General features: G+C 45.6%; 1 protein-coding gene across 3 annotated transcripts in view; it reads left to right on the forward strand.

Moving 5' to 3' along the window:
* The window catches only part of PPL (periplakin), a 453,724-nt gene that overhangs the window by 269,887 nt on the left and 157,355 nt on the right, over positions 1–26,482 (forward strand). For all 3 annotated transcript variants that reach the window (XM_069210696.1, XM_069210694.1, XM_069210695.1), the window contains exon 9: positions 11,576–11,671. In XM_069210696.1, the coding sequence (XP_069066797.1) occupies positions 11,576–11,671 (96 nt within the window). The remainder of the gene's footprint in view (positions 1–11,575; positions 11,672–26,482) is intronic.

Genomic DNA, 26,482 nt, shown 5'->3' on the forward strand with positions numbered 1-26,482 from the left:
CTCAGCATTTTTAACATTGTGCCCAGAGCAATATGCAAACTTTTCAGAATATGTTTTGGAACTCCCTTGTGTAGGAATTGGACAATGTTCCCGTTGTGTGTAATTAAAAATAGTCTTTGGGGTACTTGCTCTGTGAATGAAATGGTGCCCATAGTAATTATAGCAAAACATACCACCATAATTATCTTTAGATTGATAAACATCTTCACTTTCAAATACAGTTTAATACTGCAATTCAGTCATCATAGAATCAACTGTTTTCACATCCCAGTCATCAGAAACAACTCCGGGTATTATTACATTGTTCATTGAAAGTTTAAACACATATGGTATTTGAATGACCTCTGTCGGCCGTATATATCAAATGTTACTTTATTCCAAACAATCCTGTCAGGAATTGGTATAGCGGAAATGTTCACAAAAGACAAGTCTCTGCGGACTTTATGAGAAGAAAAATTGGGTTTTAGGACCTCATCCACCAGTTCAACTGTTGATCTTTCAGGAAGAAAATGACCATGTATTAATAGAAAGAATGTTATGACAAAACCAATCCAAAGGAGGAAAGCTAATATAGTCATGGAAAGCCACAACTAGTTCCATGGGAAAATAAAGTAATTTGTTTTAAGCCAGTTTATCAGCTTACGTGTTTTTGACAGTTCTGATGTAGAAGAGGCAAATGAGTCTGAAAAGGTGTCGTTGACGTCGGCGAAGTATCAAGAAGCAGTTTGTGCAAAAGCTGGAGCCGTATTTGTAGGAGGAGAAGCAGTAGGAGTCTCCTGCGGTGGTTCGGAATAGATGACGCCATCTGTCCGTGTTGAAGTTGTGTCAAATCGATCAGTACTTTCAATATTATTTGTTGAAACAGATGTTAGTGGAACTAATGCAAGATCATTTTCCACCCTCCCCAAGCTCGGAGAGGTGTCAGCGATGCTGCTTAAAACTTGTAGAGGGACTTCTTGACCAGTAGTGAGAGGGATTTGAGAACTACTGGCTGTTCCTCTTGGTCTACTGTGCAAGACCTGCCAATGGTGTAACTTGACATTGTCAATAGATACAAAGCGGTTTTCTTTACCACCAGCCAACGGTGGTAGAATGATATTTCTGATACCGTGTATTTCCAAGACTAGGACCGATGCACGATAGGAAGAACCAAACTCCTTTTTCACAGCAACCTTTTCATGTACTAGATCCCCAACTTTAGGAATCCAGCCAGCAGGTGTTACTGGTACATCCTTAATTCCTGTGGAGGCAGCACTGGCAGAAGCGTTGTCATCATAGAACTGTTGTAATTCCTGCAAGACAGTGACACGTTCATTTATCCAAAGGGTGTTTCTGCCACCTCCACGTCAGGGCCATCAAGATGTGGAACATACATTTGAGTTCCGAACAGGCACTCGTATGAAGTATGGCCCCCCAGGGACCTTCTAGGCAGATTGTTATGTGCTCTCTGGACTCCATACAGGTGGTTAAGCCAACTATGACCCGTACCTAAGACTCTGGCTGTTAAGGACGGCTTTAAATCACGGTTTCGCTCCACAACACTATTTCCCTTGCGATAAAATGGAGACGAGTAATGGAGTTGGACCCCTAATGAAGCCATGGTGTCCCTGAATGCCCTTGTGGTGAAAGCAGGGCCCTGGTCCGAGTGGAAAGCTGCAACTGCATATGTACCGATAAAGACTTCAATAACAGTCTGAGCGTCAGCCGAGCGTTGTGGCCACACCGATAGAAATCTGGAGCAAGAGTCAACAGCAACTAAAATGTATTTGTATGTACTAGCCAGTGTTAGGTGGCCACAGTGGCCCAAGTACACACATTGTAACGGTTTATTGGAAATTAAGAGGGGTGTCTGCGGTGGGCTTTTGACGGTGGAACCCTTAATTTGTTGGCAGATGTCACAACAAAGGACATATTGCTTGGCCTGTTTGTGTAGACCTGCTGTAGGAGGCTGGACTGGCTTGTAGTGAGTACCAAGGGGTACTTGCACCTTGCACCAGGCCCAGTTATCCCTTATTAGTGTATAGGGTGTCTAGCAGCTTAGGCTGATAGATAATGGTAGCTTAGCAGAGCAGCTTAGGCTGAACTAGGAGACGAGTGAAGCTACTACAGTACCACTTAGTGTCATATGCACAATATCATAAGAAAACACAATACACAGTTATACTAAAAATAAAGGTACTTTATTTTTATGACAATATGCCAAAGTATCTTAGAGTGTACCCTCAGTGAGAGGATAGGAAATATACACAAGATATATATACACAATAGCAAAAATATGCAGTATAGTCTTAGAAAACAGTGCAAACAATGTATAGTTACAATAGGATGCAATGGGGAAACATAGGGATAGGGGCAACACAAACCATATACTCCAGAAGTGGAATGTGAACCACGAATGGACCCCAAACCTATGTGACCTTGTAGAGGGTCGCTGGGACTATTAGAAAATAGTGAGAGTTAGTAAAATAACCCTCCCCAAGACCCTGAAAAGTGAGTGCAAAGTGCACTAAAGTTCCCCTAAGGACAAAAGAGTCGTGTTAGAGGAATAATGCAGGAAAGACACAAACCAGCAATGCAACAACTGTGGATTTCCAATCTAGGGTACCTGTGGAACAAGGGGACCAAGTCCAAAAGTCACAAGCAAGTCGGAGATGGGCAGATGCCCAGGAAATGCCATCTGCGGGTGCAAAGAAGCTTCGACTGGACAGAAGAAGCTGAGGTTTCTGCAGGAACGAAAAGGGCTAGAGACTTCCCCTTTGGTGGACGGATCCCTCTCGCCTTGGAGAGTCGTGCAGAAGTGTTTTCCCGCCGGAAGGACGCCAACAAGCCTTGCTACACGCAAATCGTGCGTTTGGCGTTTTTGGAAGCTGCTGGGGCCCAGGAGGGACCAGGAGGTCGCAAATTGGACCTGAAGAGAGAGGGGACGTCGAGCAAGACAAAGAGCCCTCACTGAAGCAGGTAGCACCTGGAGAAGTGCCAGAAACAGGCACTACGAGGATGCGTGAAACGGTGCTCGCCGAAGTTGCACAAAGGAGTCCCACGTCGCCGGAGACCAACTTAGAAAGTCGTGCAATGCAGGTTAGAGTGCCGTGGACCCAGGCTTGGCTGTGCACGAAGGATTTCCGCCGGAAGTGCACAGGGGCCGGAGTAGCTGCAAAGTCGCGGTTCCCAGCAATGCAGCCCAGCGAGGTGAGGCAAGGACTTACCTCCACCAAACTTGGGCTGAAGAGTCACTGGACTGTGGGGGTCACTTGGACAGCGTCGCTGGATTCGAGGGACCTCGCTCGTCGTGCTGAGAGGAGACCCAAGGGACCGGTAATGCAGCTTTTTGGTGCCTGCGGTTGCAGGGGGAAGATTCCGTCGACCCACGGGAGATTTCTTCGGAGCTTCTGGTGCAGAGAGGAGGCAGGCTACCCCCACAGCATGCACAAGCAGGAAAACAGTCGAGAAGGCGGCAGGATCAGCGTTACAGAGTTGCAGTAGGCGTCTTTGCTACTATGTTGCAGGTTTGCAGGCTTCCAGCGCGGTCAGCGGTCGTTTCCTTATCAGAAGGTGAAGAGGGAGATGCAGAGGAACTCGGATGAGCTCTTGCATTCGTTATCTAAAGTTTCCCCAGAGACAGAGACCCTAAATAGCCAGAAAAGAGGGTTTGGCTACCTAGGAGAGAGGAAAGGCTACTAACACCTGAAGGAGCCTATCAGCAGGAGTCTCTGACGTCACCTGGTGGCACTGGCCACTCAGAGCAGTCCAGTGTGCCAGCAGCACCTCTGTTTCCAAGATGGCAGAGGTCTGGAGCACACTGGAGGAGCTCTGGACACCTCCCAGGGGAGGTGCAGGTCAGGGGAGTGGTCACTCCCCTTTCCTTTGTCCAGTTTCGCGCCAGAGCAGGGGCTAAGGGGTCCCTGAACCGGTGTAGACTGGCTTATGCAGAATTGGGCACATCTGTGCCCAACAAAGCATTTCCAGAGGCTGGGGGAGGCTACTCCTCCCCTGCCTTCACACCATTTTCCAAAGGGAGAGGGTGTCACACCCTCTCTCAGAGGAAGTTCTTTGTTCTGCCATCCTGGGCCAGGCCTGGCTGGACCCCAGGAGGGCAGCTGCCTGTCTGAGGGGTTGGCAGCAGCAGCAGCTGCAGTGAAACCCCAGGAAGGGCAGTCTGGCAGTACCAGGGTCTGTGCTACAGACCACTGGGATCATGGAATTGTACCAACAATGCCAGGATGGCATAGAGGGGGCAATTCCATGATCATAGACATGTTACATGGCCATATTTGGAGTTACCATGGTGAAGCTACATATAGGTAGTGACCTATATGTAGTGCACGCGTGTAATGGTGTCCCCGCACTCACAAAGTTCAGTGAATTGGCTCTGAACAATGTGGGGGCACCTTGGCTAGTGCCAGGGTGCCCTCACACTAAGTAACTTTGCACCTAACCTTTACCAGGTAAAGGTTAGACATATAGGTGACTTATAAGTTACTTAAGTGCAGTGTAAAATGGCTGTGAAATAACGTGGACGTTATTTCACTCAGGCTGCAGTGGCAGGCCTGTGTAAGAATTGTCAGAGCTCCCTATGGGTGGCAAAAGAAATGCTGCAGCCCATAGGGATCTCCTGGAACCCCAATACCCTGGGTACCTCAGTACCATATACTAGGGAATTATAAGGGTGTTCCAGTAAGCCAATGTAAATTGGTAAAAATGGTCACTAGCCTGTCAGTGACAATTTGGAAAGAAATGAGAGAGCATAACCACTGAGGTTCTGATTAGCAGAGCCTCAGTGAGACAGTTAGTCACTACACAGGTAACACATTCAGGCACACTTATGAGCACTGGGGCCCTGGGTTACCAGGGTCCCAGTGACACATACAACTAAAACAACATATATACAGTGAAAAATGGGGGTAACATGCCAGGCAAGATGGTACTTTCCTACACCTGCCCACCAATAACATGCTTGCAACAATGATATTGTAGCAGCCACACCAGCATGGGCAGATGCTACCCCCTCATGCGCTGCTTTAATCAACTCTGATCTTATGTCTTTGTTGGGAATCACTCTAACCCCTACGCCGGGTATCTTTACTTCGGCATCTAGGCAGCCTCCCATTTGGTAGGAATATTTAGCAGGAAATGCTTTTGGATAGGGTGTGCCTTCAGCCGTGGCTTTCACGGCAGCCCCAATGTCATTGTCCGGTTTCGCTCCTGAGCAGGTTACTACAGCAACAGCAGCCGTAGTTACTGCTGATTTTGCGGCTTCATCTGCCAGTGTATTTCCAGCAACATGTATTCCAACGCGCTGGTGTCCAAGTGTATGTACAACATGGACGTTTGGTAGCGTTTCCTTCAGATCTGCTTCTTTCCCCCACAGAAGTCTGTGTTTAATGGTGTTGCTTTTAGAATCTTTGAACATATTCTGGTGCCAGTAATGCAGGTATTCATTGAAGGACTGGACACAGTAATACGAGTCACAAACAATCAGTGTTAGCTGTGCAGAATCTGTGTGTTTCCCATGCCATCACCAGAGCCTTTAGCTCTGCTAGTTGTGCTGTGCAATCCCCTAGGGTTTGCGTGAATGTGTGTTGGGGACAAAGGGCCAGATGTAGCAAAGGTTTTTACCCATTCTGTGTCTATGGGAAAAAGTGTTCGTACATATGGCCCAAAATGTATTGTCCTCCATATAGCCGCTTACGACTGCGCAAGCAGCAGAGTATTGATGTTTTGTGTCAATTGCAGGTTGCGCTGAGCCATCGGTATAAATGACTCTTTAATATTGATCAATAGGCAGTGCATTTGCTGGAACTGGGTATTCTAGTTCATTTTGCAAAAATTCTTGAGTTTGTAATTTTGGGTCGAAAATGTAGTCTACATCAGTGGCCGTCAAAGACATCGCCCATTGAATCCAATGTGGATGTAATGCTTTAGCTTTTGGAACGCTGGCTTTGGTAACAGCCTCAAGGGCTGGAATTGGAGAGACAACAATAATGCATTTGCCTTGGGCTAGAGGTCTTTCCTTAATGACGGCCATCTGAACAGCAGTTAGAATCTTCTCAGTGGGAGCAAAGCGTTGTTCTACTGCTGAATACAAATGTGATTTGTATGCTATCGGGACTGTCTCACCCTCATTGAAAGTTACATAGGTGAAACCAATGGCACCAGCAATTACTGTGATGAAAAAATATGTTATGTTGTCCCTTGTGTGTAGGTGGTGTGCTGCAAGCATGTCTGTTTGCCAAGCTCTGAGAATGTGTGTGTGTTCCACTGTCAAAAATGCACTTGAGAAGTCAGGACGTATTGAGTAGTATAACGGTTTTATAGGTGATGCATATTCGGGAATGTAAGTTCTACCAAAATTTAGAAAACCCACTAGGGATTGGAGGTTTTTAATTGTATTTGGAGGTTGTAACTGTGTAAATTTTTCCAAGAAGTGTGGCGCTAGGCTCCTTCCTTCACTCTATAGCTCATATCCCAGAAACAGGACACTAAGGAAGGATATTTTTGTTTTCTTAAAATTTAATTTATAGCCGAATTCGGCAAATCCCACAACAATGTGGGCTAACCATCTTAAATGTTGCAGTTTAAGACTTTGGGTAAATTGGCAAGTGTCGCTGTACCATGTGCGGTAGTATAGAGCATGGCAAATACCGTGCACCATGTATTACAATTATCTACAGTGGGAACCATCACAAATGGCAAGCACAAAGTTAGTATTCTATGTTTGTCCTGAGGTCCCGTATGGGGAAATACTGCTTCCAGTGCGTTTATTTTTTGAGCTAACCAAAATGGAATTTCTTCTCGTTTGACGGGTACTTTACCCATGATCCAATTTACAGTCGCAGGGTTAATACCTGGCTTTACTGCATGTGGTTGCACTGTGCATCACGTGCTGGGTTTGTGTTTAATGTTTACATTACAAACTACTAATTGTCTATATATTGCCATCAGCTCACCGTATAAGTGACGGACCTCAACTACTGTTAGGTTTGCTGCAGTAGGGTGAGGTGTATAAGTGTCCAATAAAGGCCAGGTAGGACCATCACTTAGAGGACCTAACCTAATGTGTAAGATTGTGTGGGGCAGGGCGCCATCAAGCCAATTATTATGTTCTTGATAAGATTGAGATATCTCTAAATATGCATATGCTCTGTATTGTGCAGGCACGTTTGCAGGTGTATAATGATGAAATGTATTTGTGTTCCCATCAACTGGTAGAAATGTGACCCAAGAATAAAAATGTTCTGTTCTGTAGGCTGGGTGAGCGTCAACAGCAAATGTGACTGGACCCCCCATGGGCCGTTAGGCCATGTGCCAGTAAATGTGCAGTAAGGGGTAGTCTCATATTGAATGCAATTGCTACCTGTTGTGGATTCGCCATAATGAATGGTAAATTTGTTCAGAGAGAAGCACACCAACTGCGGATTATCCTTTTAGAGTTCAAGCTTGAACAACCACAGTGTTAGTTAGGTACTCCATACTTAGCTGAGGAGGAAACCATCAATACCATCGGACGTCTCCGTATATAGTACTAAGATGTCTTTGTATGTAGTGAGACAGAGGTACTCAGGAGGACCCGGAAATTAGAGCCTGACCAAACTTTGGTGGTGCCATGTCACGTAGGCTCTCATTATTCTAATGAGACTACTGGATTTGAGAGGCAGAATCGCCTGCGGTGTGGGAGACTGAGTCTTAACCCACTACAGGTGACACATGTCGCCCTAATCTAGGTTTTTTGCTCCAGCAAACTAGCAGTGCCTCATCTCCATCCAAAGCAGGGATGATTGGGCAGCCGAGCACATGACACAATTGACTCCTCAGGGAAATCGTGGTCACTCAGATCTCATCAGTTTCTCTTAGTTACATTAGTCTCACATATAAAAGGACAAGCAGAGGCAGTATATGTTTCAGTAAGGTTTTTAATGAAGCGACAGCATCTTAGATACTAAAGCATGTACTGCAATAACCAGGACGATAAAGCTTGACAGGATTAAAATTGTGACAAGGAGAGTAAAGTATAAAAATAACACTACCATATTGTCACTAGAGTCAATAGAATAATTCCTACCTAGGCTATAGTAGAGCACAGCATGTTAAGCTCTAGTTCTGCCCTTCAGGTTCCACTGAGAAGATATCATCCCCTATACCTGAGCAGAGGCCTGAAGTCTGCATAAGCAGCTGTAGCGAAGCATTCAGTAATCAGCATACAGTTGTGGTCATCTGGCTGGAATCTCCCTCTATCGTGTATGGGGCAGGGAAGTGTTTTTATAATAAAACAGCAAACAGCTGATTTTCTGAGAAAATGTTCCTACATAAGGATGTGTATGTTTCGATTAATTCCAGAGACAAAGCATTACCACGTTTACCAGCAACCTATCTTACTGCAGCCTTGAAAAGCACAGAGTGAACAAAAATGTCTTGTTTAAGAACGCGGTGCTGACCTAGGGAAAGAACAGCTAGATAGAGAGAAATAAAACAAGACTGCAAGTGTGGCCATTGTTAAAATAATAAACAAAGCTGAATAAAATATATCTAGGGTAAAGTGCATAGCTGCATGCCTGGTCTTGCTAAAATAACTTGCATGGAGCTATAACTAAAAATGGTTACAGAACACAGCAATTGCCTCAAACAAAGGTGATGACAGATAGTACTAGTCGAAGCAATGACACAAGGGAGTGTGCAGAGGCCCCTAACAAGAAGTAAATAGGCAGCAAACAGTAAAAGTCCAATAAGCACAAGAATGACTGGGAGAAAGCACAGGCGGTTCCGCAGAACACAAGCCGAACTTGCTCTCTAGAGAGGCCGCTTCCTTGTCCTGGGCTGCCAACGCCTTGAATACCTAATGTGCCCCTCCACTCATGCCACACTCATGCCCAGTCTTTGTTGAAGCTGCCCTAATAGACAGAAAACAAATGCAGCATGAGCAACAATGGCGGAGCCAGTCCCTCAGCATGGAGGAGAGCAGCAAGCCGTAGAGCCAGTAGGTGCACCAGTGTGAATATCAGAGAGACTAAGGTGAAATAAGCCTCATATCTGTTCTTTGCAGCAGGCATATTAACCCTCTGCTCTACTTTATGGTGAGTCAAAACTGCCACTGGACAAATCTCCAATCTCGCTCTCTGTTAGGAACATTAATCACTAGAGTTATCTTGACATTTTTAATGCTGCCTGACAGCTGACCGCACATGCAACTCTGCTTCAGGTGCTTTTAAATTGTAAGTTATTGGTAAACACAACGTTCCTCCCGAGGTCAGCCTTTTATCCATACTAATGCAATCATTATCTCAATACACAGCAACATTTACTCCAATACCTAGGAACCTTCACCCCAAAACTCAACAATCTTTACCGCAATATATAGGAACCTTTAACTCTGACCTATGCAGCCATTCATCCGTGGCTGTGAAGCCCTTAGCCCATAATTCAGCTCTTCCTCATGGAAACTTAAGGGATTTTGAAACCACAAACTTAGGGTCAGACAAATGTTGGGCCAGATGTATGAAGCTATTTTGCAGTCGCAAACTGCAAAATTTGCCTTTAGTGACCACAAAATGGCCTTGTTGCATGTATTATCCCTACTGACTCACAAAAAAGGGAATGCGACTTGCAATGAGGAAGGGGCATGTAAAAGGCATCCCTTCCTAATTGTGACTCGCAGGCCCATCTGTGATTGTTTTGCGACCGTGAATACAGTCTAAAAACAAACGCAGTTACCACCAACTTGTTGGTAACCCATTCGCACAGGAAGGGTTCCCCTTTGTGAATGGAGGCACCAAATTTTTTTCAGAGCAGGCAGTGGTCCCATGGACTGAAGGTCTAAAAACAGCAATGGGAGCCGAAAAGTCGTGGGGCCAGATGTACAATACATGTTTGCATTTCTTAACGGTCCGAATCGGTATTTTGGGCCATTAAGAAATGCAAACTGGGCTTTTCTAATATACTAAGCCCTTTAAGGAATGGCACATAGGGATTTCCAATTTGCATTTCCTATTCTGATGTACCATGCATTTCCAAAATGTGATTTGGGCATTTTGGAGATGCAATTACCACCTACTTGAAGTCGGTGGTAACCAGGTGCAATTTAAAAAAGCACCCCTAGGTGCTTTTTGTGAATTGCAATAGAGTACACACATGCCTCTAGTCACATGTGTGCTCTACAAGTGCACCCCTATTTTTGGGGTTCACCAATGGCAGCCTTTTTCCCATTGCAATCCCTGGTTTTTCATTTCCTAATTTGCCATTTCGGAAATGCAAAACCAGGCCATTGACTCAAATGCAATGGTATTTCTTAATACTGATTTCCTAATAGTGATTCCTACATTGTAGGAATCGCTATTAGGAAATCGGTATCTTTGCACATAGCATTTTGTATTTCTTAAATAGCGATTTCTATGAAGTCGCTATTTAAGAAATGCAAAATTGCATTTTCGTACATCTGGCCATTGGTGCAGAATGATGGGAGAAAGCGCCAGATGTACAAAGCCCTTTTGCATTTCTTAACGGTCCGAATCAGTATTTCTGGCCGTTAAGAAATGCAAAACGTCCTTTTCTGAGGTACAAAGGCCTTAAGGAAATCGCAAATTGAAATCGCAATTTGCAAACGCCAGAATATGAAATTGCAAATAGGGATTGCCTATTTGTGATTCCTATTCTGATTTAAGAAGCATTTCCTAAATGAGAATTTAGAAAATACAATTACCATCAACTTGCAGTCGATGGTAACCATGTGCAAAATAAAAAAAACACCCCAAAATGCTTTTATTAAATTGCAATAGAGCACACATATGCCCCTTGGGCATATGTGTGCTATACATGCATCACCTTTTTTTGGGGGCCTTTTGCCCATTGCCATCCTTGGTTTTGCATTTCCCATACAGCGATTTCTTATTAGGAAATCGCTATTTGGGAAATGTGAAACTGGCCCACTGACACAAATACAATGGAATTCCTTATTTGCCATTTCCAAACAGCGATTCCTACTTGGTAGGAATCACTAATAGGAAATAGGTATCTCTGTACATAGCATTTTGCATTTCCTAAATAGCGATTTCTATGGGGTCGCTATTTAGGAATTGAAAAATTGCATTTTAGTGCATCTGGCCCCAAGAGTAGTGTGAAAGTGAAGCTAGAGCTGGAGGCTACATAGGATTTTAAGTATTTTATTGGAATATAATTTAGGATATTGTAGATGGCAGCCCTTTTGGCACTCTGCTGCATTGTGTCAAAGTGCATAAATAGAATGACAAATTATTTAGGTTTTCTAGACATAAGCCAATACCTTCGAAGACACATTCCCTAAATTCTGCTGATCTTACTTCACAGGGTCCTTAAAATGGTTTATCAGAGTATACACCCCCTGAATATAGTTTTGTAAGGGTTTCATATATATTTGGAAGGTGCTTCGAAAGGAAGCACATATTTTCCGTTGTACAAGGTCGTTAAAAATAGCCCTTATAGGTAGGGATTGTGGATCACTGTACATCTCTTTCCTAATTTAACTACGACAGTTCACCACATCACTCACTGTTGAATTAATTGCCCCAAAACCCTACGTCACACAGATTCTCCTTTCCTTTCTGTGCAGGCTCACATGGAAGCAGTGCATGCTGACTGGAAAGAATATCTCAACCTGCTGATTTGTGAGGAAAGTCACCTGAAATACATGGAGGATTACCACCAGGTATGAGCTGTAGGTTCAATGGAATCACCTTCCTTTGCAGTACCACACAAGGATGAATGTGATCGGTGAATAGGTTGGCAATCGAGAGATCATAAATGGAGGAACAATCGCCATAGGCTATAAGCATTTACTTCCTTGAGGTACCACATATGGGTGTATGCGAGCTATGAATAGGTTGTGTATGTAAAGATCACACATGGAGCAGTATATGCCATGAACTACAAACGTGTTATCCATTGAGGTACCACACCTGGATGAATGTGAGCAGTGAATAGATTGTGAATGGAGAGCTCACACATGGAGGAGTATATGCCATGGGATACAAATGTGTTCTCTCCTTAGGTACCCTCAGGTACCCTACATGGATGAACGTGAGCTGTGAATGGGTTGTGAATGGAGAGTTCACACATGGAGAAATATGTGCCTATGATTATTAATATATTCATCTATTGAGAGATCACATGCATGACATGCATGCCCTCGGTGTTGCGGGCATTGAAAGAGTTCTCCATGTATAATAGTGTTGCTTGTCTTGGCCTGCAAAGGAGCTGTCCATAGATGACTTGGTTACATCATCATTGTGTTCTGCTAGCAGAGACTGTCCGGGATGCTTGTTGACATGAAGCCCTGCAGACAAAAATAATGATAGTAATAAAATATACGTTCCCCCTACTTCATCCTCCTATTTCTACCATGTTATTCCAGTGGGCCCTTCATATGCACAATAAACTATCCAACAAAGTCAAGTTCTGGGGTTTTCTCTGCAAATACATAAGCATCATTCCTGCTCTTGGCATATGGGTAGCTGGCTCCAGGCAGCGAGCCAGTGGGACTGGACTGATAAAAACCTCACTGGCTGCACTGTAGTGAGAGCTGGGGTGTGATATGCGCACTCCTGTACTCATAGGCCAGCTTTTCAGGTTAGCGCATGGTTCTTGGCACCAACAGCCAGCTCCAGTGTAGCGTGGAAGTGGATAAAGCTTGAACCCAGCGCCCTTCTCCTTCCCTTCCCATCCCTGACAAAAGCAGCTGCCTATACCGAGGCCGGGCAGGTTGGGGCCTGTTTGACGCAAAGCAGAACAGCGATGACTCAGTCTGCGGATAAGGGGTTTCCTGTGTGATGCCATTCAATCATTTCTGGACGTAATACGTGGAGCAGAGCCTTTTTACCTAATCACGCACAGTTAATGAGGAAGATGGACGCACGAAACAGCTGTGGAATCTGCAGAGAACTATGAAGTCAAGCCACCAAAGAAAGCTTTTGCAGATTCCAATCTCACTTTCTGTTTTTTATTGTTTTATTTATTAACGTGTCAAGGGCAACATAACTTTGTTCAGATACTTTAACAATATGCCGCTCCACCTTGGTATCACTCACATCATTAACAGGAACAGCCACCCTTACCAGCCTTCTCCACCACCACAAGCCCGCCTCACAATCTAGTTTACACTTCACTTATATGTAGCCTTCATTTTTGAGGTCACAAACAACCAGATTGGGCCGTTTGCGACTGCAAAAATACATTTTGGTATGTATAAATTTCAATTTGTGATTCGGTAACATGTTGCCAGATCACAATTTGGAATTGTGTATACATACCAATTTGGTATTAGGATGAGCGTGTTCAGGCCATCTCTTTCCAATACCCAATCTCAGAGGTATGTAGGAATGTTTTGTGACCGAAATTCGGTTGCAAAACATATGCATTTTACCATCTACTTCAAGTAAGTGGTAATCCATTTGCAAACAGGAAGGGGTCCCCAAAGGAACCCTTTCCTTTATGAATGGTAGCAAAAACATTTTGTAACATCAGGCAGTGGTCCCACGGACCACTACCTAGTCTTAAAAAATGAAAAGAAAACTTTTAATTTTTGTTTTTTAAATGTATCCCGTTTTCCTTTAAGGAAAACGGGCTCCATTTAAAAAAAAACTAAAAAAATGTGTTTAAAAGCAATCACAGACATGGTGGTGTGAGGAGCCCAGCAGACCACCATCCCTGTGATTTTAGCATTTCCTAATGGGTCGTAAATTGCGTCCTGCCTCATTAATATTAATGATGTAGGTCGATTTGTGACCCATTAGGAAACGCTAAATGAGACTATTGGAGTTTCATACGTTCAAATAGTGATTACCTAATTGCAGTTCGCAGAGAATCGCAATTAGGTAATCACTGTTGAAAATAATGATACATCTGGTCCTGAGTTTTTTCCTGCTCTTTTATGTAAGTTCCACTCCCAGTTGTTTGTTCTAAATATTTGTCAAACAAGTGTAGAGGCCTTAATCATGGGAGCAGGTATACTCTCTATGTTCTTTCAAATACAAGGTAACACCTGGTGGCCACATCGACAAAAAGTCATCCCTATATTTTAGTAGATGCCCAACTAGTCTTTTTATTGCCATTGTGTCCCAGATATTATTATCCCATAAAGCCAGGGATGGGAATGTGACCCTTTCCCAATGTCTTGCCATCAGTTTTGGTGCACTCACTGAAAGTTGGAAGAGCTACAACCATTTCTTGTTCTGTAAAAGTTCCTATGTCTCTAGTATGAAAGTCAGCCTCGTTAACCTCAGATCTTCGGAATAACAAATTGTGCAACCTCCCTTTTGCCTGCTAGCACATTGTTCCAGAAAAACTGTATGTTTCGGGTAACCCCACTAAATATACAGTGGCTTACCCTTCCCTCACCAGTGGTGGCTGAGAACAAACTATTTAATTTGTCCAGCATCAATCACCAGTGCCTCATTAAATAATATGATGATTCCCTATGTAGGCTTGTTAAATAATATTATGTCCTTCCGAATATTCTGTCTTTCAGATGAAAATTCCAAGATTTATATAATATAACCGGGGCCACTTGAATTATGCGGCAAGGGAGGACAAAATTAAACAAGCATTAGCAATGCAATGGGTCTCACGTTTGCTCGAGTTAGAGTTATTAGTCTTGCAAATTCCTAACTGGACTTTTACTGCCAAATAAATTGACAATGAAAAGCTGACATAAGCAAGTCAATTCAAAGTGCCCCAGCCACCATTAGGGTGAGCACGAAGGAGAGACACAAAATGAAAAAGAAGTTCGCTCGCGGACAAACATCTCAGCAAACGTGCAATTATCCATGTAACACTGACAATGGCCAAAGCGGTAACAAAACGTCCCCAAGGAGGGACAAACAAAATCATTTCCCAGTGATAACAAAGGATTTTTTAAAGGTTAGCCCGTGAACGAGTGATAGTGATGGCATGCGCAGGGCACGGTTAAAAGCCCAGAGATAGATTACAACAGGCCAGAGCGCATGCAGGCTCCACCTAAAAATAGTTGGCATTGTTTACTAAATTATGCAGGATGAAAATGCTAATCAAGAGGCATAATGAGGCACTGTAGGAAAGCGCCCTATATCTTGGCATGGTTACCCCCATTTTCTGCCAGTTTATCAGTGTGCTTGACTGTGTGCACTGGGATCCTCCTAACCAGGACCCCAGTGATTATGCTCTCTCCTGTAAATTTGGTTGCTACTAACCTTTTCTTCCCACAATTAGCATACTGGTCCCCCCATGTAAGTCTCTAGTATATAGTACCTAGGTACCCAGGGCATTGGAGTTCCAGGGGATCCCTGTGGGCTGCAGCAGTTATTCTGCCACCCATAAAGAGCCCATGCAAAGGGTTCTGCAGGCCTGCCATTGCAGCCTGCGTGAAACGAGTGCATGCACCCGATTTCACTATAGGTCACTACACCAAGTCACTATACATCACCCTTATGGTAGGCCCGCTCAGCCCAGTGGGCAGGGTGTTGGTACCTGTGAGTGAGGGCATCCCTTCACTAGAAGAGGTGCCCCCACAAACTCCAGATTCATTTTCCTTGACCTTGTGAGTGTGGGGACTCCATTTTACACATGTACTGGACATAGGTCACTACCTATGTCCAGCTACATAATGGTAACTCCAAACCTGGGCATGTTTGGTATCAAACATGTCAGACTCATACACCAATACTGTTTGATGTACTGGAAGTATGATTCCATGCACTCTGGGGAATCCTTAGAGGACCCCCAGCATTGCTACCACCAGTCTTATAGTGTTTTCTTGGCAGCCCAGCTGCTGCCGCCCCTCAGACGGGTTTCTGCCTTCCTGCTGCTTGATCTGATCAAGCCCATGAAGGCAGAACAAAGGTTTTCCTTTGGGAGAGGGAAGTAACACCCTCTCCCATTGGAAATAGGTGTGACTGGCTTGGGAGGCAAGCCACTGGTTTGCTTTGAAGGGAGCATTCGGTGCCCTCCATGCATAAACCAGTCCACACCGGGTCAGGGACCCCCACCCTGCACTGGCGCAAAACTGGACAATGGAAAGTGGAGTGATCACTCCCCTGTCCCTCACCACCCCAGGGGTGGTGCCCACGCTCCTCCAGAGGGTCCCTGGGTTCTGACATCTTGGTTCTAAGGTTGGCAGGGAACTCTTGAAGCATCTGAGAGGCCAGGCCAGCCAGCTGACATCAGAGCCCCCTCCTAATAGGTGCTTACCTGGTTAGGTGACCACTCCCCCTTTCAGGGCTATTTAGGGTCTCTCTGGGGTGGGTCCTCAGATTCAGCTTGCAAGATTCCAGCAGGACTCCTCTGCAACCTCTGCTTCGACTTCTGGCCTCCGGAACTGCGACTGGACCCTCCAGGAAGCTGCACACCCACGAAGAAGACTGTTCTGCAACATTGTATCCAGAGATCCTACCAGCTTTGCAACAGTTTCCTCACCATACATCCTCAGAAGACTGCAACTCTTTAGACTGCACAAGAAGGAATCTCTCTTGTAGTGAAGGAATCACTCCCCTCCAACCACAGGCAACGACGGCAAGCGACGAATGGCTGCGTGGATTCCCTCTCCTGCTGAGCTGCGTGGATCCTGCTCCACGGGTGGTGTTCCGGAGTAGTTCTCTTGGTCCTCAGTGCCAGCTGTCCAACTTTGGTGGAGGTAAGCCTTTGCCTTCCCACGCAGGACAATACCCCTGTGCACTGCGTCACTTGCAGCTGCCAAGGTTTGTTTGCATCTCCTCAAAGGGATCTTCAGGCGACTTGTAGGTCCAGTCCCCAGCACTCCATCCTGCAAAACAGGGGGCTGTCCCTGCGTGGTTCTCCTGCTGCGTGGGATCCTCTTTTGTAGTGCTGCGTGGGCTCCTTCTACGTCTCCTGTGTCCCCGTCCTGTGGGACTCCTGTGGGTGCTGCCTCTGCTCCTGTGGACTCTCTGCTGTGTTCTTCAGTACCATCAGCCAACTTTGCCAAGGCTTGTTGTTGAAATTCCTGCACCAGCACCTGTCTGCATTCTTCTTTCTAGCGTAGGGCTTCATCTGCATCCAACAGGAACACTTCTCCGGCTCCAGTGCTGCAGTGCTGACCTGTTCTTCATCACCGTCAACTCCTGCATCCACAGCTTGGTGTGTAGTACCTCCTACTCCTCCTGGACTCCACTGTCACTCTTGGACTTGGTCCCCTCTCTCCACAGGTCTTCTTTCTTCAGGAATCCACCGCTGGTTTTCTTGCAGTCTTCTCTGGGTGTCTTCTTTTCTTCTCTTCCTCCTTTTTGGCTGGTTTGAGGAAAATCCAATGTTTTACTCCTGCATTCCTGGTCATTGGGGCTGGTACTGTGTTACTTACCTTTGTGGTTTTCTAATACCCCCAGCTCCCCTCTACACATTTTACTTACCTATGTGGGGGTACCTTGTTCGTATTCCATAGCTGGTTGGGCCACTTGGACACATTTTTTTAGTATATGGTTTGTGCTCCCTCTAGAGTCACTATTGGTTGTTACTATTTGCACTGTTTTCTAACCTTTTCTACGTCTATTTCAGATTGCTAGTGTATATATTTAGGCCCGTATTTATACTTTTTTAGTGCCGCATTTGCGTCGTTTTTTGACGCAAAAACGGCGCAAACTTGCAAAATACCATTGTACTTTGTAGGTTTGCGCCGTTTTGCGTCAAAAAGCGGCGCAAATGCGGCGCTAAAAAAAGTATAAATACGGGCCTTAGTGTATTACTTACCTCCTAAAGGTGGGTCACCTGTCTAGTATTTTGTGATGATTTGTCCCAAAAATAAAGTACCTTTATTTTTGTACAACTGAGAGTTTTCTTTCATGCGTGTAAGTGCTGTGTAACTATAGTAGCTTTGCATGTCTCCTAGATAAGCTCATCCACAGCTACCTCTAGAGAGCTTGGCTTCTAGACACTGTCTACACTTCACTAAGAGGGGACACCTAGACCTGTTGTAAGGTGTAATTACCATATGTACCCACCACACACCAGGCCAGCTTCCTACAAGCACATTTTGTGATAGTATCAGTTCACATAATTGTGTCAAATTTTATAAACATTTTAACATTGTCTGGCAAGAGTATCACCTCATTAGTACTAGTGTAACACCCAAATATAGCAATGTGGAATTGAAAAGTGAAAAGTAAATCTTTCTAAAGTGCCTTCCGCTGCACAGCAACACTTGTCACCCCATTTTTAGTAACTTTTGATCATTTTGAAGTCGAAACACATTTTATTTTCGTAATATGTGTAAATTTTGCAGCTGATGATGGATAATGTGTAAGACGCATCAAAGTAATAAGTATGCAAAAAATGCCACAAATGCAATCACATAATTCCAGTGGCCCTGAATATAATCCCATCTAGCATCAACTCACACTTCTCCATATATCCCCTTTTCACTGGAGTTGTTGAATGGAAAAAATACTACCCCTCAATGCCTTCCATTGTCGTCACTAACATCTCTAAGCAAGACAGCTCTCTGGTAGTAGTAGTTGTATTAGGTGGATGTTTCATTTAGACTCTGACTGTTTTATTGTCATCTCAAGTGGTTCACTGGCCAAAACATTCAAGATTGGGGACACTGGCCACCCTGCCAAGTACACCTTTGTATTGCAAGCCTTTTGGAGGAAGACAGCATTCACCAAAATTCATGCTGTCAGTTCGATAAATGGTGCATTAACCATCTTAATTGAAGTATTCTCCCGCCCAAACTTTAGTATTACTTTTCTCAAAAAAGTCTGCCTCGCCCATTGAAAGCTCCATGTCTAGCACCAGAAGCTGTACCTTTAAATTGTAGGATTTGTTTTACAAGAGGGGCTGTTCTCCTGATATTATCACATGTCTTCCTATTTTTGAATAAACCTGGACTTGACCATGGAACAGCTACCAACATTGTCCACTGGAAATTCTAATAGCAGCGCTCCCATTATGTGTTAAATTAAAACCACCACCCCTCGTTTTGGTGGCTACCAAGGCATGTGTCTGAATGCTAGTTGTAGGGAGCTGACTCTGTATATACTATATCAAAGTGAGATATAGTGTGCACAGAGTCCAGGTGTTCCCCAGAGGCTTAACAAAGGCAAAAGTAGATAATACTAATGCTCTCTTTTGTGGTAGTGTGGTCGAACAGTTAGGCTTATCAGAGGGTAGTGCAAAGCATTTGTTATACACACACAGACAATAGAAGAAACGCACACTCAATTACTTAACTCTAGACCAAAGGTTTTTATATAGCAAAAATATATTTTCTTAATTTCTTTTTAGAACCAGAAGATTCAAATTGCAGGTAAGTACTTCAATATTTTCTTATTTCACATATGTATCAATAGCACTTTTGTTTGAAATCGATAAGTTATACAGTTTTTGAAATATTGGCAATTATCAGTTTTAAAAGTTGACACTGCAATTTTCAGAAACAGTCTACAGGTCGGTTTTCAAGTTAACCCCAAACACACACCACCAGCAACACGGAGCCGGCCGGGTATAGAGGTCAAAGTGTAGGCAAAATTAAAATGGGTTCCTATGGAGACTGGGGGCACTCGGTTCCAGATCTGCAGGTAGGTAGGTACCTGTGTTTTCGGAGGGCAGACCTGGGTGGTTTAGAGGAGCACTAGGGGGGCCATAAGTAGGCACCAAACATACACCCTCAGTGGAGCTGGGGCGGCCGGGCGCAGGGTGCAAACAAGATGTCGGCTCTCCAATGATTCTCTATCAGGGGACCCCGGGGTCACTCAGAGGCTGCAGGCGAGGTCCAGGAGGTCGTCTTGTGCAAACCACAGGCTGGACAGGGAGGAGGGTTGCTTGCTGAATGCTGCTGCACTGGAGGTCGGGTTCTCCAAGTCCCGGGGGCTGTTTGGGCAGTGTGTCTTTAGGTGTCAGATATCTTCATCCGGAGTTTTTGCGGTTCGGGGGTCTTCTGGATTCCCTCTGCAGGTGTCCTCGTGGAGGGCTGGGGAGGGCAACCCAGGATGAGCACTTGCTCAGAATCGCCTGGGATCCTCTCTAGCTGGTTGGGCCACTTGGACACAGGCCGTGGCGTCGGGTGCAGAGTGGTCAGGGCTCATGCATTCGGAGTGAGGCTGGAGTCTTTGGTTGTTGGTTTCTTCTTGGACAGTGCCGCTTTCCAGAAGAGTTCTTGGTCTTTTGGGGTGCAGGGCAGTCCTCTGGAGCTTGGCAGAGGTCACTGGTCCCGCTGGATACATTGCTGTTCTTGTGCAGGTTCTTTGAAGCAGGAGACAGGCCAGTAGGGCTGGGGCCAAGTCGGGTTGTCGTCTTCCTTCTTCTCTGCTGGGGATTTCAGCCATGCAGTCCTTCTTCTTCTTGTCAGGTCGCCAGGAATCTGGTGAGCTGGGTTTAGGGAGGCTCTTAAATCCTAGATTTAGGACTGCTTTAGGGGTCAGAGGGCAATAGCCAGTGGCTACTGTCCCTGAGGGTGGCTACACCCTCCTTGTGCCCACGCCCTTTGGAGAGGGGGGCACAAAACTAATCCTACTGTTCTCTGTCCTCCAAACCAAGATGGAGAATTCTGCAGGGAGGGGGTTCACCTTATCTCTGGGCACCTTAGGGGTTGTCCTGACTGGGGTGGTTACTCCTCCAGTTTTCCCGCCACACTTGCTGTCAAAAGTAGGGCTTTGTCCGAAGGGGCGGGCAACTTCACCCACAGGAGTGCCCTGGGGCACTGTAATCCGAGGCTTGAGCCTTTGAGGCTCACTACCAGGCGTGAAGCACCTCCACCCAGGACAGACTTTGTTACTTACCACAGAGAGCATAAAAGCTTTCATCCCATGTGGTCAGAAACCTGTCTAGAAATGGCATGCTGGTACAGACCAGTCAGTCCTGCACTATCAGTTTGGCTAAGATACAGGGGGCATCTCTAAGATGCCCTATGGGTGTATTTTCAATAAATCCCACACTGACATCAGTGGGGGTTTATTGTGCTGAGAAGTTTGATATCAAACTTCCCAGTATTCAGTGAAGCTATTATTGAGCTGTGGAGCTCGTAATGGCAAACTCCCAGACCATATATACTCAATATGGCTACACTACACTTACAATGTCTAAGAATGGAGTTAGACACTACAAGGGCATATGGCTCATGCAGCTATGCCCTCACCTGTGGTATGGTATAGTGCACCCTGCCTTAGGGCTGTAAGGCCTGCTACAAGCGTGTCTTATCTATGCCATAGGCAGTGGTTTGTGGGCATGGCACCCTGAGATGGGTGCCATATCGACTCTGGCTTTTTCTCCCAACCAGCACACACAAGCTGCAAGGACAGTGTACATGTGCTTGGTGAGGGGGCCCCCAGGGTGGCATAATACATGCTGCAGCCCTTGGGGACCTTCCCTGGCCACAGGGCCCTTGGTACCAGGGGTAGCTTTACAAGGGACTTAGCTGTGGGCCATGGGTGTGCCAATTGTGGAAACAAAGATACAGATTTTGGGAAAGAACACTGGTGCTGGGGCCTGGTTATCAGGGTCCCAGCACACTTTCAATCAAAGTTGGCATCAACACTAGGCAAAAGGTGTGGGTGGGGGTAACCATGCCAACAGTGGCACTTACCTACACAAGTGTTTTAAATCCACGTTCTTCATATTTTTTCTTGTGAAAAATAAAAACATCAGCTTTTCAAGTTTAGCTACAAAAGAAAGTTCACTCCTCCAATGTTAAATGTAAGAACTTGAACAGTATATTTTAGTATTATATTGCTTAGAGTGTGAAGCATCATACCTGCAACTCCACAGTGGAATGCGCCCCCTCATAATGTGCTTTCCTCCAATTCACCAACCTAAAACCAATAACAGAATTAAAAAAAGAAAAACATTGGAGTCAGTGAGAGTTAAGCTTTATGCTTGATATATATACACACTGCAATAAAAGGGTGTGCATATTTCCTTTACTCATAGCTGCAGCTGGGTTGCTGTAAGGAGGATCACGTGTATGTGCCCCAAAATTCAGCAATAGGTATAACCTAGTCAGATGGACTTTCCATCTTGGTTCTCCTTTAACATTGTCCACTTCCCACCTCACCTTTTTGATTGCCCTCTCTACTTCTGCCATGTGTCCTTCATTTAAATCACAGCTTTGGATCACTGTTGGCTCAATATAATTTTGTCTTTATGGGTCCTTGTATCTGTTAAATGTCCATGCCTTCCTTTAATGATGTAATATGACAACATTCTCCATTTAGAATAAACTGCATCCCACATGGGAAAGTTCATTGAAAGTTTGTGAGTTCTCCCATTATCGCTCAAATACGCCTCCTTCTGGCTAGTGTGGCTTGAGCCAAGTGGTGCAGTAGGAGAATCTTGCCCTGTTAAAAGTCCATTGGACTTTTGCACTTTGTTCTTGAAGAGTAATTTTTTTTGTTCATATGAGGATTTATTTAGCCACTGTGATGTACTCAAGGCAACGCAAGGCAACGCAAGGCAACGCAAGTCCTTAACTTTGATTTACAAAGCCACACCAGGGCTGATTTGTGTGGTCTTGCTTGATTTTGCAATTAACTATAACACAACGCAATGGCTTGCCCTGCATTGTGTTACATTTCCTTGGAGATAGTGTTCCATGGATGGATGATTCACGTTCCCATGCATCCACCGATGGAGTTTGATGAAATCCCACACTTAGTAAGGTCAGTAACCTGGGATTGTGTCAAAATGTTGCGCCTCCCTAACCCAGGCATAACAATATCTTTGTTTCTCCTCATTACCTCGTCTAAGCATTCTGCAACACACATAGAAACCATTCTGCAACACACATAGAAAGAGAAAAATGCCTCTTAGAATTGTTTTTGTGCAGTAAGGTATACCTTCCTGTACAAAGCGATCCTGCCTATAACGTAGGCACCCTTGCAGCATGAAGTAAGGGTGCCTGCACTGGCGCTAGGCAGCACAGAGCGAGTCAGCATTACGAGGCAACAGAAATGTGCCATTTCTTTGTAAATATAGCGCATTTCTGCTGTCTCCACTTTATGCAACACAGTGTATGAAGTTGCTTTGCTGTGCTGCGTTGCATGAAATCTTAGTAAATCTGGGACTGTGTCTCAAAAAAGGATTCCTTTACCTTTTCTCATTGTGTGGAAACTGGCTAAGGAATCCATTTTATTATCCCCCAGGCCTGACCTCGTCCTTTGTTACTCAATGATGTACAGGCCTGAAAAACATATGCAGAAGGTCGATTGACCTTTAGTACATTAACCCTGACAGGCAGCTTGTAACAGGCTTGCCTAAAAGAGACAGCTCATGTGACATGCATGTAGGAGGCTGGACTGGCTTGTAGTGAGTACCAAGGGGTACTTGCACCTTGCACCAGGCCCAATTATCCCTTATTAGTGTATAGGGTGTCTAGCAGCATAGGCTGATAGATAATGGTAGCTTAGCAGAGCAGCTTAGGCTGAACTAGGAGACGAGTGAAGCTCCTACAGTACCACTAGTGTCATATGCACAATATCATAAGAAAACACAATACACAGATATACTAAAAATAAAGGTACTTTATTTTTATGACAATATGCCAAAGTATCTCAGAGTGTACCCTCAGTATGAGGATAGCAAATATACACAAGATATATGTACACAATACCAAAATATGCAATAATAGTATTAGAAAACAGTGCAAACAATGTATAGTTACAATAGGATGCAATGGGGACACATAGGGATAGGGGCAACACAAACCATATACTCCAAAAGTGGAATGCGAACCACGAATGGACCCCAAACCTATGTGACTTTGTAGAGGGTCGCTGGGACTATTAGAAAATAGAAAGAGATAGAAAAATAGCCCACCCCAAGACCCTGAAAAGTGAGTGCAAAGTGCACTAAAGTTCCCCAAAGGACATAGAAGTCGTGATAGGGGAATTCTGCAGGAAAGACACAAACCAGCAATGCAACAACGATGGATTTCCAGTCGAGGGTACCTGTGGAACAAGGGGACCAAGTCCAAAAGTCACAAGCAAGTCGGAGATGGGCAGATGCTCAGGAAATGCCAGCTGTGGGTGCAAAGAAGCTGCTACTGGACAGTAGAAGCTGAAGGTTCTGCAGGAACGAAAAGGGCTAGAGACTTCCCCTTTGGAGGATGGATCCCCCACGCCGTGGAGAGTCGTGCAGAAGTGTTTTCCTGAAGAAAGACCGCCAACAAGCCTTGCTAGCTGCAAATCGTGTGGTTAGGGTTTTTGGATGCTGCTGTGGCCCAGGAGGGACCAGGATGTCGCCAATTGCGTCTGGGGACAGAGGGGGCGTCGAGCAAGACAAGGAGCCCTCTCAGAAGCAGGCAGCACCCGCAGAAGTGCCGGAACAGGCACTACGAAGATGCGTGAAACGGTGCTCACCCGAAGTCGCACAAAGGAGTCCCACGTCGCCGGAGGACAACTTAGGAGGTCGTGCAATGCAGGTTAGAGTGCCGTGGACCCAGGCTGGACTGTGCACAAAGGATTTCCGCCGGAAGTGCACGGAGGCCGGAGTAGCTGCAAAAGTCGCGGTTCCCAGCAATGCAGGCTGGCGTGGGGAGGCAAGGACTTACCTCCATCAAACTTGGACTGAAGAGTCACTGGACTGTGGAAGTCACTTGGACAGAGTTGCTGGATTCAAGGGACCTCGCTCGTCGTGCTGAGAGGAGACCCAGGGTACCGGTGATGCAGTTCTTTGGTGCCTGCGGTTGCAGGGGGACGATTCCGTCGACCCACGGGAGATTTCTTCGGAGCTTCTAGTGCAGGGAGGAGGCAGACTACCCCCACAGCATGCACCACCAGGAAAACAGTCGAGAAGGCGGCAGGATCAGCGTTACAGAGTTGCAGTAGTCGTCTTTGCTACTTTGTTGCAGTTTTGCAGGCTTCCAGCGCAGTCAGCAGTCGATTCCTTGGCAGAAGGTGAAGAGAGAGTTGCAGAGGAACTCGGATGAGCTCTTGCATTTGTTATCTAAGGAATCCCCAGAGACAGAGACCCTAAATAGCCAGAAAAGAGGGGTTGGCTACCTAGGAGAGAGGATAGGCTAGCAACACCTGAAGGAGCCTATCAGAAGGAGTCTCTGACGTCACCTGGTGGCACTGGCCACTCAGAGCAGTCCAGTGTGCCAGCAGCACCTCTGTTTCCAAGATGGCAGAGGTCTGGAGCACACTGGAGGAGCTCTGGACACCTCCCAGGGGAGGTGCAGGTCAGGGGAGTGGTCACTCCCCTTTCCTTTGTCCAGTTTCGCGCCAGAGCAGGGCTAAGGGGTCCCTGAACCGGTGTAGACTGGCTTATGCAGAAATGGGCACCATGTGTGCCCATGAAAGCATTTCCAGAGGCTGGGGGAGGCTACTCCTCCCCTGCCTTCACACCATTTTCCAAAGGGAGAGGGTGTAACACCCTCTCTCAGAGGAAGTCCTTTGTTCTGCCATCCTGGGCCAAGCCTGGCTGGACCCCAGGAGGGCAGAAACCTGTCTGAGGGGTTGGCAGCAGCAGCAGCTGCAGTGAAACCCCAGGAAAGGCAGTTTGGCAGTACCAGGGTCTGTGCTACAGACCACTGGGATCATGGGATTGTGCCAACTATGCCAGGATGGCATAGAGGGGGCAATTCCATGATCATAGACATGTTACATGGCCATATTCGGAGTTACCATTGTGAAGCTACATATAGGTAGTGACCTATATGTAGTGCACGCGTGTAATGGTGTCCCCGCACTCACAAAGTCTGGGGAATTGGCCCTGATCAATGTGGGGGCACCTTGGCTAGTGCCAGGGTGCCCTCACACTAAGTAACTTTGCACCTAACCTTTACCAGGTAAAGGTTAGACATATAGGTGACTTATAAGTTACTTAAGTGCAGTGTAAAATGGCTGTGAAATAACGTGGACGTTATTTCACTCAGGCTGCAGTGGCAGGCCTGTGTAAGAATTGTCAGAGCTCCCTATGGGTGGCAAAAGAAATGCTGCAGCCCATAGGGATCTCCTGGAACCCCAATACCCTGGGTACCTCAGTACCATATACTAGGGAATTATAAGGGTGTTCCAGTAAGCCAATGTAAATTGGTAAAATTGGTCACCAGCCTGTTAGTGACAATTTGAAAGAAATGAGAGAGCATAACCACTGAGGTTCTGGTTAGCAGAGCCTCAGTGAGACAGTTAGGCATCACACAGGGAACACATACCTATAGGTCACAAACTTATGAGCACTGGGGTCCTGACTAGCAGGGTCCCAGTGACACATAACAAACATACTGAAAACATAGGGTTTTCACTATGAGCACTGGGCCGTGGCTGGCAGGATCCCAGTGAGACAGTGAAAACACCCTGACATACACTCACAAACAGGCCCAAAGTGGGGGTAACAAGGCTAGAAAGAGGCTACTTTCTCACACATGCATTGCTTCATTCGCCCAGCAACAGACAGACATCTCGATGTCCACATAGGTCTGAGGAGAGGTTTTGAGGAAGCTGGATTGGTGACGCCTTGGAAAGTCCCAAACATCTGCGAAATGTGAAGGTCATGCTTGTGATCATCTTGTATCACGCTGCCACCATAAAATGTTATTCTACTG

This window comes from Pleurodeles waltl, chromosome 10 (assembly GCF_031143425.1).
Source record: "Pleurodeles waltl isolate 20211129_DDA chromosome 10, aPleWal1.hap1.20221129, whole genome shotgun sequence".
In the NCBI taxonomy this organism is placed as follows: Eukaryota; Metazoa; Chordata; class Amphibia; order Caudata; family Salamandridae; genus Pleurodeles; species Pleurodeles waltl.